The 12,436-nt window shown below is 45.5% G+C and overlaps 1 protein-coding gene across 1 annotated transcript; it reads left to right on the top strand.

Annotated features, from left to right (window-relative positions):
• The first annotated feature begins 2,360 nt into the window (after window positions 1-2,360).
• On the top strand, window positions 2,361-7,432 carry LOC102273665 (keratin, type II cytoskeletal 6A). The gene is given in 11 exon segments (XM_070369987.1): window positions 2,361-2,748; window positions 2,751-2,899; window positions 3,794-3,944; window positions 3,947-4,007; window positions 4,349-4,409; window positions 4,550-4,645; window positions 5,040-5,204; window positions 5,650-5,775; window positions 6,592-6,812; window positions 7,030-7,064; window positions 7,176-7,432. Coding segments are annotated over 11 exon segments (1,710 nt in total).
• The last annotated feature ends 5,004 nt before the right edge of the window (window positions 7,433-12,436 follow it).

Raw genomic sequence — 12,436 nt, 5'->3', positions numbered from 1 at the left:
CTGACATTCCAGGTTCCTATGCAATACTGCTCTTTACAGCATTGGACCTTGCTTCTATCACCAGTCCCATCCACAACTGGGTATTGTTTTTGCTTTGGCTCCATCCCTTCGTTCTTTCTGGAGTTATTTCTCTACTGATCTCCAGTAGCATATTGGGCACCTAGCGACCCGGGGAGTTCCCCTTTCAGTATCCTATCATTGCCTTTTCATACTGTTCTTGGGGTTCTCAAGGCAAGAATACTGAAGTGGTTTGCCATTCCCTTCTCCGGTGGACCACATTCTGTCAGACCTCTCCACCATGACCTGCCCGTCTTGGGTGGCCCCACGGGCATGGCTTAGTTTCATTGAGTTAGACAAGGCTGTGGTCCATGTGATTAGATTGGCTAGTTTTCTGTGATTATGGTTTCAGTGTGTCTGCTGTCTGATGCCCTCTTGTAACACCTACCGTCTTACTTGGGTTTTTCTTACCTTGGACATGGGATATCTCTTCACGGCTGCTCCAGCAAAGCACAGCCACTGCTCCTTACCTTGGACGAGGGTTATCGCCTCACGGCCGCCCCTCCTGACCTTGAACGTGAAGTAGCTTCTCTCAGCCCTCCTTTGCATGCGCAGCCGCAGCCCCTGACCTCGGACGTGGGGTAGCTCCTCTCGGCCACTCCTGTGCCAATGCAGCCTGGCACTCTCGGTCGCCACCCCTGACCTTGGTAGCTCCTCTTGGCTGCACTTCTGTGCGGTCCATCACAGCCGGCAATGTATATATGTATGTATATATTCAAAATATATTCTCACATGCATCACACGTGCTGTGCTAAGTCGCTTCAGTCGTGTCCCGCAGTTTGCAACCCCAGTGACTGTAGCCCCTCAGGCTCCTCTGTCCCTGGAATTCTCTAGGCAAGAATACTGGAGTGAGTTGCCAAGCCCTTCTCCAGGGAATCTTCCAGACCCAGAGTTCGTACTAGCGTCTCCAGCAGCTCCTGCATTGCAATCAGATTCTTTACCACTGAGCCACTGGAAAGCCGTATGCATCACACATGCCCCAGGAAAAGCATAGAAACATTCAAATGAGGTCACTACAAGGATACGCAGGGAAGTAGCCAACACTGCATGGTCTTCCTATACAGGACTGGGGAATGGCCTTCAGCACATAGTTTTTTCCTCAGCCATGTATTACTTATTAAATATTTTAAATAAATAACTAGATGTTTAATATCAATATTCTGCATATAAATAGGCATTCTATGACATTTTTATATGTAATGTTTAAAGTGATAGCTTATTAAACTTCTACTTTGAATTGTCACTTCACAGGATACACGAAGGACACAAGACCACCTAAAACAAGATGACATGATTATGCAGGTTAAACACTCCAAGACTGGACAACTGCAGAAAATAAATACCCTGTTTTTTCTTTCTCACAAATAAACTGCAAGTGGAAAGGTGGAGGCAGATTTAATGACCTGCAATATTATAAAGACATATAACCCAAACACAAAATGAATGGAATTTACTAGGATCCTGATTTGGGAAAACAAAAAATAAAATACAATAATACACAGATGTATTTCAAGGTTGAATAGATACTCCTTGATGTTAATGAACATCTAGTATTTAAGGATATATAAATGGTGGTTAGTAATTTTAGAGAGCAATTCATTTAAATTTAAATATTGAATTGTATTCTAAAGATACAACAAGATATCTGGAAATTGCTTTCCAATATATTAAGGTTAATGAGGAATTGTATGGTAGCATAGAAGAAATAAGGCTGACCATGAGATAATAATTTTTATAAAATCCACTAATAGATATTCAGAGACTCATTTACATTGCAGTTCTATGCTCCTATCTGTGGGAAATTTTTAGGGAGCAAAAAAGTCATATTTAACTTCTGTAATTAATGACAAATACTAAATTATAGGAAAAGCAATAGGTATTTTGCTTTCTGGGATCTCTGGCTAGTGAGTGAAACACCATGGGAGAAGAACTCTACATTTCACAACGAGCATTACATGGAGAACCTTTGTGTGAGTTGCTGACTAACTCCCAGCTCAGTGAGTTGAGACTAGTCTTACTATACTCAGAGCTGTCAAAGCTGGAAGGCAGGAGAAATTTTCCCTGACTAAAGGAAACCAAATATGCAATCTTCACATTTCATAACTTTTCTAATAAACCAGATGTGATCTCACTCTTTGTAAAGCCTGGCCCTTCCCAACCTGCAGGCTCACCTTCCAGGACTGAGCCCAGCCCATTTTCTCCATATATAAGCTGCTGCTGGGAAGCTCCTCTTACAGACCTGCTCCTCTCAGCTCTGCACTGCACCCCTCGCTCCTTCCTCAGTCTCTGCTTCTTCAGGAACCATGTCTTGCAAATCCACAGTGAAGACCCAAAGCATCAGCCGCAGGGGCTTCAGTGCCGGCTCAGCCAGAGTCCCTGGGGTGTGCCGCTCTGGCTTCAGCAGCGTGTCCCTGTCCCGCTCCAGGGGCAGTGGCGGCCTCGCTGGAGTGTGTGGAGGAGCTGGCTTTGGCAGCCGCAGCCTCTATGGCCTGGGGGGCTCCAAGAGGATCTCCATCGCAGGGGGCAGCTGTGTCATTGGTGGTGGCTATGGCGGCAGAATTGGAGTTGGCTATGGCTTCGGGGGTGGAGCCGGGAGTGGATTTGGTTTTGGTGCTGGGGCTGGTAGTGGCTTTGGGCTCGGTGGTGGAGCTGGCTTCGGAGGTGGCTTCGGTGGTCCTGGCTTCCCTGTGTGCCCCCTGGAGGCATCCAAGAGGTCACCGTCAACCAGAGTCTCCTGACTCCCCTCAACCTGCAAATCGACCCCACCATCCAGCGGGTGAGGACTGAGGAGCGGGAGCAGATCAAGACCCTCAACAACAAGTTTGCCTCCTTCATCGACAAGGTGAGCTGGGAGCATCTGCCCTAGTGGGGATTGCAGAGTGCCCAAGAGAGCCAACTAAGACACCTGTTCTACCGGAGGGGAGACTCGGGGGAGAGGAGGGTGGGACTCAGGCGAGCTCTCCAGTGGGATACAGGACAGGCTTACATGTGGACCCCAAGTAGAAGGTGATGGAAATCATTTATAACTACTCATCCCTCACATGGCCCCATTCCTGCCAAGGAAATAGTCACAGTTCTTGACAATCCTGAAGGAAAGAACAGGAAATGAGAGAATGCAATGAGATGGCTTGATCTTCTGGATGGTCTAAGAAAGTTAAAGGGTATTGCAGTGGAAACTGCATTTGAGTCATAGATGGATGCTGGATGGAGGAAAGAAAGCAAAAAACAAAAGGGAATTTGAGGGGAAACAACTCAAGTATATATCCATAGGAATACTCACCTGTAGAACCAGAAAATGAGCCATAAGGGACTTTGTATCAGCCGGATTCATGCACTATATGGGAAACAAGATTAAATTCAATCATTATAGAATTGGAATCTAATCATTAGATTATAAACATCTGATATCCCTTTAACTGAGGCATGTGCTTTGTAAAAGCTCTGTGCAATAGGAGAAAAATGCTATGATAAAATACATTTGTGCTTGTTCTTGTCACGAGGAAGACAGGAAGGGTTGAAAGTCACTGACTGACAGTCTCCATAAGTGAGAGGGAGGGAACATCTGACAGCTCCCTGGGGAAACTTGGCCATGAGATCTGTGTGGTGTGAAGCTAAAGAGTCAGGGGAGCAGAACTGTCAGCCTCTGTACAGGCTCTGGAGCAGCCCAGCACCACCAGACCACCAGATCGGCCTGGGGACTTGTCAACTCACAGATAACCATCTTGTTTCCCTGCAGGTCCGATTCCTAGAGCAGCAGAACAAGGTCCTGGACACCAAGTGGACCTTGCTGCAGGAGCAGGGCACCAGGACTGTGAGGCAGAACCTGGAGCCTTTGTTCGAGCAGTACATCAACAACCTCAGGAGACAGCTGGATAGTATCCTTGGGGAGAGGGCCGCCTGGACTCGGAGCTCAGGGGGATGCAGGACACGGTGGAGGACTTCAAGAACAAGTGAGTGACAGGAGAGAAAACACCTTAGATTCCTGAAGCCCACACTTCAGTCTGTTAGATGACCAGGTCCAAATGAGGGCATGATTCTTAATAAAACATGTCAGTAGACATGACATTACAGTTGTTACTAAACACAAACCCTGAAGAACAAAAGGGCCATAAAAGTTGAATGGGAAGAGTAATGGAGTAAAGAAATTAGAAACCACAAATTACAACCTTCAGGCTTATTGACAGAAGTCTCATTTGTATATATCCATTCTGGGAAGTGGAGATCCCAGGCTGCTTTTTCTTGTATCATCTTCACCCCTGACTCAATTGGATTTTATTCCTTTTAATTCCAGATACGAAGATGAAATCAACAAACGCACAGCAGCAGAGAATGAGTTTGTGAAGTTGAAGAAGGTGAGATTGAGGCAGATCAGGGGTTCATGGCCCTTTCCTGAAGGAGAGGATTCTGAGAAAAGAATCACTGAGGAGACTAAAACAGGAGCAGACTGTGTAGGGGGGCTCATCTGATCCCAGGCTGTTTGCTTCTTCCACAGGATGTGGATATTGCCTACATGAACAAGGTTGAACTACAAACCAAAGTAGACGCTCTCACAGATGAGATCAACTTCCTAAGAACCTTCTATGATGCTGTAAGTATCTCTCCACATTCTGTTGTATTGCCTTTAAAAAGATTTGTGAGGAGTGGAATATCTCTGGTCTGCTGCTGCTGCTGCTAAGTCGCTTCAGTCGTGTCCGACTCTGTGCGACCCCATAGACGGCAGCCCACCAGGCTCCCCCATCCCTGGGATTCTCCAGGCAAGAACACTGGAGTGGGTTGCCATTTCCTTCTTCAGTGCATGAAAGTGAGAAGTGAAAGTGAAGTCGTTCAGTCATGTCTGACTCCTAGCGACCCCATGGACTGCAGCCCACCAGGCTCCTCTGTCCATGGGATTCTCCAGGCCAGAGTACTGGAGTGGGTTACCTTTGCCTAGGTACCTCTAAACATCATGACCAAAGATGATCGGATGATCTCTTGTTCTGCAGGAACTGGCTCAGATGCAAACCCACATCTCAGACACTTCTGTGGTCCTCTCCATGGACAACAACCGCAACCTGGACCTGGACAGCATCATCGCTGAAGTCAAAGCCCAATATGAGGAGATTGCTCAGAGGAGCCGGGCTGAGGCTGAGTCCTGGTACCAGTCCAAGGTGAGTGGTGAGGCGGCAGCTGATGAAGAATCCCTGTGCCTCCTCTGTGAACATCAATGAGGCTGTAGACTTCAGTGCGGAACCTACAACTAAGAAGTGGGGGACCTCTCAAGGTAGACCTTTTGGGTAATTATGCCGGAGTCTCGTAGGTCAAAGAACCCAAGTTAAGATGAAAGCTAATGTAGATCAAGGTGAATGACTTTTGTTTTAGCTTTATTTCAATGTTGACTCTCAGCAAGAGTACAGAACATTGCTTGTCCTGAAGAGAACCAGTCAGTCAGTGGTCTTACCAAGAATGATGTGTGATTAGTGAAGAGCATCAATGACCTAGTAACACTAGTTTTCTTTAAATGTCTTATGGAAAACCATTAGATTCTATTTTGAAAACCTTGATTAGTGTCCTGTGAAGCCCATGGACAGCCCCTTGTCTCCCTCTGGTTCACAGTATGAGGAGCTGCGGGTGACGGCGGGCAGACACGGGGATGACCTGCGCAACACCAAGCAGGAGATCTCTGAGATCAACCGCGTGATCCAGAGGCTGAGATCTGAGATTGACCACGTCAAGAAGCAGGTACAGTGGGGACCATGGAAGAGAAAAGCATTCTTTCCTTTCTAGACCATCAGGTATCATCAACCATCATGTGGGAAATTTCTGGGAACTGAGGGAAAAGCAGAGAGAGGGCCATGTCCTCTCTGGGAGTTTCCCCAGGTTAGAGAGATGGAGCCCAACTCAAGAGCAGGAAACAAACTCAAGATAGGACAAATCTCTACTGATCACTGGGACAAAGGTACAGTCTACAGGCATTGAAATGAGATTTCACAAGGGGAGTGATTGAGTTGATAATTCAAGATGCAAGTTGACAAAGAAGAGTTTAGGACAGAAAGTGTGGGGAAGAATGCTGAAAATATGCTCAGATTCATTATAAAAAGAATCTGAGAAAAGACACAGGAAAAATGAGGTTGTCCAAAAAAATCTGTGAAGAGAAAGGAAGGCAAAGTCTCAACAGTTTGAGATGAAATCATCTTTCACTGAGGATGTTTGTGGTTTTCTATAAGTTAATGTACATCCATATGAACTTATCCAAAGTTCAACATTCAAAACAAGTCAGTGGGTCCATTTCTTCCTTTGTTCCCTGGTCTTTGGTCTTCTGTGGTATTGTCCAGCCCCATCATCATTTGGGTGGTTAACACAGAAGGGACTAGAATTTCTTAAAGGACTCCTAAAACTAGTTAAGGTTTGCAGCACCGAGAAAAACTGGACAAAACAAATCAAACCTCCATTTCCACGAGATCTGGGCTCTAGAGCTCTTCCTCACTGGGAAAGTAGAACTATGTTTCCTCTCCCCTGGAGTCCAGATTCAGGTTCCTCTGCCCTCCTGTCCTCTAGTGTGCCAGCCTGCAATCCGCCATCGCCGATGCCGAGCAGCGTGGGGAGCTGGCCCTCAAGGATGCCAGGAACAAGCTGGCTGACCTGGAGGACGCCCTGCAGAAGGCCAAGCAGGACATGGCCCGGCTGCTGAAGGAGTACCAGGAGCTCATGAATGTCAAGCTGGCCCTGGACGTGGAGATTGCCACCTACAGAAAGCTGCTGGAAGGCGAGGAGTGCAGGTGAGTAACTCACACAGCCTCCACAATCATCTGGCTCCATCTCCAAGAAGTCCTGCCAATGAGCCCAAGTGGAAGGCGCTCTAGTGGTGGTCATAGTGCTACTCCCAGGAGAGCACTGAGAAGGCAGGGTCCAGGGGACTCTCCTCACACGGAGGTTTCCCATGCGGGGCCAGCTGTGGCTCTGGGTCTCATTGTGGCTGTGTCTTCTCTCTCCTAGGCTGAGTGGGGAAGGCGTTGGACAAGTCAACATCTGTAAGTACCTTCACCTGCCCCCATCCCTTGCCCCTGTGTCCCTCTGACTGGACTCTGTGTGGCAGAGTGAGCTCACCATCTTGTCCTGACCTTGTCCCTTTGCCTCCACAGCTGTGGTGCAGTCCACTGTCTCTGGTGGCTATGGTGGTGCTGGTGGCTATGGTGGTGCCAGCGGTCTCGGCAGTGGCTTAGGCGTGAGTGGAGGAAGTGGCTACTCCTACAGCAGCGGTCACAGCCTTGGAGGTGGCTTCAGTTCTGGCAGTGGCAGAGCCATAGGGTGTGGCTTCGGCTCCTCTGGGGGCAGCAGTTCCACCATCAAATACACCACCACCACCTCCTCCTCCAGCAGGAAGGGCTACAAGCACTGAAGTCCTGTCATGGGCTCAAGCTCCCACAATGTCTCAGGCTCCCTCTGTTGCTTTGCACTCTCCTCCAGTTGCTTTATCTTTCCTGCTTCCTTTTCTTACTTCTTGAATTAAAACTGAAGTTGCTGAGTGTCCTCATCTCCTCTCTCCCAAAACCTGTCGCAACTGAGCTTCCACTGTTCACCACTGGAAGGTCGTTACTTGGGTCCTAGTCCAGACAGGGTAATCCCACTTACTTTCTACTGGCCCAGGAGATCCCATCTCAGAGATGTTGTGTTCCTCCCTTGCAGTGATTGTGAAAGCACAAGTGACTAGTTCTATGATGTACAGGATTTGTATCCCTGTGTTCCTTCCTCTGCTCTTTGCTCACTTGTATTGCTAAATAAAGCAGATTTATCATATAATGTGTGGTTTCACATAGCCTTTCTTTGTCACAAATGGTTCCTGAGGTTTTCACGTGACAGATGAAGCATACTTCTCAGGCATGAAGCACACTCCCCACCCCCATATGCCTCACTCGCTTCCTGTAGAGAACTTCAACAAACAGCAGCTTCGGATACTGATAATCAGCTTTCTCTCACAGATACAATTTAATCCAAATGTTTGGCAAGTGTAATGGGAGGACTCTGGTCCAGCATCACGTATACTCTGCTTTTTATTGTTGGGGCCAAGTGTAATCAATTAGTCTCTCCTCCTAGGACCACTCAACCCACACTCAAGGGGTCAAGTCTTAATGTTCATTACAGGAATCATGTTTCTGGCCCATCAGAGCAGAACAACATTTAGCAATTAAATAGGATATTTGATTTTTACTTAGAGTTAACTTCCTAACAACAAACTTGCCTGAGAAAGTATATCAAGGATAATTAAAGTGTATGTACTTTTGAACCAAAATTCTATTTCTGTACATGTATCCTGAAGAAATAGTACAAACACAGGAAGAAGTATATACATGGATGTGAATTCCAACCATCTTCCCAGCATGGAAAAACTGAAAGTGGGAGAGTTGATCACATTCAGCAGAAAACTCAGATGCTGGTTTCTCAAAGTGTGAAGGCAAAATAAGAATGGTACTTTCCACCTTCTCACACCTTAACACTCTCTAGGAGGTGGATGAAGCTGAGTCTTTCCTCTCTCCGGTGTGATCTGGCTGCTGTGACTGCTCTGAATGGGGATAATTTAAACTCAGGATATGGTGCAAGGCTCCTCACTCACTGGTGCTGTCTTTTGGCCATGCCAGCCCCTATTTCCTCATGAGTGACCATTATCTCCTTTGCCCCCAGGCTCTTACATCACGAGAGAAAGTTCCTTGGTTTCAATAGCATGGAGAGGGTGCCTCAGGATCCCCTTATCAGTACACTGCTGTGTTCATCTATAACCATTCCCCCAGCGAGGTGGGCAGCCTCTCACACTGGTATCTTCTCACTCTCCCCAGAATTCCCCAACAGCAGGTATGTGCTGACTGGGTTCCAAAATCCATGCCCACTTAGTGTCTGTATTATTATGTACCTATCAGAAGTAATGGAAAGAAAATACTGACTAGGAAAAATACATAGAATACAATAATTAATAATAAGCAGATTGCAAAATAATATGTAGACATAGATTTGTCTAATGAAAATCTTAGGGTGCAGATTTTGATAGCAAAATAGCAGACTGGAAAGCCCCAAACTCTCCTTTTGCTAAAGAAACATTGAAAAAACAACCAGAAGCTGTCTGAACATTGTAGGGGCTCTGGAAAACACTCAAAATTTGCAATAGCCAAGCAAATGCCCTCTCAAGAAAATCCATCTTCCATATTACAGCAAAATGTCATGACAATGTTCCTAGCGCTTTCCCTCCCCTATATGCGGTGCAGTTGTGGCCTTGAGCAGACAGCAACCTTGTTCGTAAACTTTTTTTCCAATCCCCCTCCCACACTCCAGTTGCCCCTCAAACCCATTTGCTCCTCTTGGTCACCCTTCACCCACCAGCACATGCATCTTGAATCGAAGATGCAGATGCAGACTATTTGAAAATGATTGTGCAAATCTCTTCAAACACATCTGGGGGGCATTCCTGAAGAAATGTTGCAAGGGTCCCATCTTCGTTTCCCATAAATTCAGATGCAGGCAAGAAAAGTAGCAGGAAGACTCAGTAAAAACTACAGGGCAAACTACAAAGACATCGACACCTGGGGCAAAAGATTACGGGAGAAGACACACAATAGACCCTCTGCCCATCCAAGGTCCACAGGCTAAGCTGCAGCGAGACCCTGGGAAATGAGGCAGCTGTGCACAGGAGAACATTTAGAAAACTGTGTCTAGGTCCAGGCAAAACACACGTACAGAAATGTCTTGAGTAGTCTTAAGCATTCATCTGGGACTGCTCTCTAGGTTCAGAGCAAGCCCTGTTATGTGGTGAAGGAGCGTCCCATCACAGGGAGAAGTGGTTGTTCTCAGTCTGCTGTTTTGGCTTTTTTATTGTTGTTGTTTTTCAGCTCCTGGTATACAAAAACATCTTCATCAAAAACAGTAGCTGAACACAAGCTATAGAAGCTGCCTGATGTTGAGGTGTTCAGCATGCCAGGCGCGGTTGACTCATTTAACACTACTAGTCAATGTGAAGCATAGGTCCTCAGGCACAAACCCAAGAATCTCTTGTGTGCAAAAGTCACGGGGTGCATGCATGACCTGAGGCAGGACCCTGTTAGTCATGAACTTTCTAGAAACTGGGAAGTAGAATTGGATAAAAAATCAGAGACATTTGATTGCCTCTTGGCAGCATTTTGTTAAACAAGAGGGAAAAAAAGCAGAGACTGTGAATTGTAAGTTATTCTGCAATGATTCATTGGGCAAGGTTTTTAAGGAATAATAGAATTATTCACATAGCCTGTTAGCCTAAATATGCCCCCAGCTCACTCCCCATAATATTTTCTGCCAACAACTCATCTAGACGGAGTTCACATCTTTCAAAGATGAGCACTAGTCAGAAGGGAACCATTCCAGGACCAACAAGAGATACACATTCAAAAATGAAATGAATAGGAAAATAAAAAGGCAGATAACGAGCACTCATCAGAACAAAGTCATCATAAAATATTGCCAAAATAAAATAAATCCTCTATAAAATTCAAGGAAAAAAAGCATATAATGAGAGAGTAAGATAGAAAACATTACTTAGAGAAGTCAGATATGAGGCAGAGAGAAAAATAAAACTAGCAGGGAGATGAAGGTCAAGTTGATGTCAGTACAAAGGGCAATACACACGTTGAATGCACAGCAAAGAGCATATGGGATAATATTGAGGAAAGAGAATCAGGGTCTTCAGTTCAGTTCAGTTCAGTCGCTCAGTCGTGTCCGACTCTTTGTGACCCCATGAATCACAGCACGCCAGGCCTCCCTGTCCATCACCAACTCCCGGAGTTCACCCAGACTCACGTCCATCAAGTCAGTGATGCCATCCAGCCATCTCATCCTCTGGCGTCCCCTTCTCCTCCTGCCCCCAATCCCTCCCAGCATCAGAGTCTTTTCCAATGAGTCAACTCTTCGCATGAGGTGGCCGAAGTACTGGAGTTTCAGCTTTAGCATCATTCCTTCCAAAGAAATCCCAGGGCTGATCTCCTTCAGAATGGACTGGTTGGATCTCCTTGCAGTCCAAGGGACTCTCAAGAGTCTTCTCCAACACCACAGTTCAAAACCATCAATTCTTCGGCACTCAGCCTTCTTCACAGTCCAACTCTCACATCCATACATGACCACAGGAAAAACCATAGCCTTGACTAGACAAACCTTTGTTGGCAAAGTAATGTCTCTGCTTTTGAATATGCTATCTAGGTTGGTCATAACTTTCCTTCCAAGGAGTAAGCATCTTTTAATTTCATGGCTGCAGTCACCATCTGTAGTGATTTTGCAGGGGTCTTAGTGGGAGTTAATAAGAGGTTAAAGAAAGGTCAAGAGGCTATAGGATAGACAAAGAATACAAAGGAGATTCAACACAAGCATAATTTGAACAACTAACAGAAAAGAATGTACACACACACACACAACCTCACACATACAAATGGTCCCTCCCAAAGCACAGAAACATCTTCAATTAGGTGATTAGGGATTTGTGCTGAGATTCATTTTGACAAATAAATATAGGCAAATGTGTGTAATTTAGTCATTTTAAAATATGTAAAACCTAGACAGCATATTAAAAAGCAAAGACATCATTTTGCTAACAAAAATCCATCTAGTTAAATGGTTTTTCCAGTAGTCATGTACAGATGTGATAGTTGGACCATAAGGAAAGCTGAGCACCGAAGAACTGATGTTTTCAAATTGTGGTGTTGGAGAAGACTCCTTACGGTCCCTTGGACTGCAAGGAGATCAAACCAGTCAATCCTAAAGGAAATCAATCCTGAATAGTCATTGGAAAGACTGATGCTGAAACTCTAATATTTTGACTAGCTGATGCAAAAAGCCAACTCATTAGAAAAGACCCTGATGCTTGGAAAGATTGAGGGCAGGAGGAGAAGGGGAAGACAGAGGATGAGATGGTTGGATGGTGTCACTGACTCAATGGACATGAGCTTGAGCAAACTTCGGGTGAGAGTGAAGGACAGGCAAGCCTGGCGTGCTGCAGTCCATGGAGTTGCAAAGAGTTGGACATGACTTAGTAACTGAACAACAACAACAAATATCATATATGGGTATAAAGAGTGAAGTCTTGCAGCTTGTGACAACATGGATGGATCTCTAGGGCTTTACCTTAAGTGACATAAGTCAGAGAAAAACAAGTATTGCAAATCTCTCATATGTGAAATCCAAAAAGCATATGCATTTTCAAAAATTTAAAAACTAAACTCATAGATGTAGAGACCAGACTGGTGGTTACCAGAGGTGGGGAGAGGCGGGAGAGGTGAGAGAAATGGGTGAAATGATTTTGCAGGTTTTAAGTTTAAATAAATTAAATTTTTTAAAAAACCCCACAGAGATACAATCATATATTCTTGGAATGTGATGGCTAACATCACAATAATTG

Source organism: Bos mutus, chromosome 5 (genome assembly GCF_027580195.1).
Source record: "Bos mutus isolate GX-2022 chromosome 5, NWIPB_WYAK_1.1, whole genome shotgun sequence".
Taxonomy (NCBI): domain Eukaryota; kingdom Metazoa; phylum Chordata; class Mammalia; order Artiodactyla; family Bovidae; genus Bos; species Bos mutus.
The sequence above is the reverse complement of the archived record's forward strand: the minus strand, read 5'-3'. Positions and strand labels throughout refer to the sequence as shown.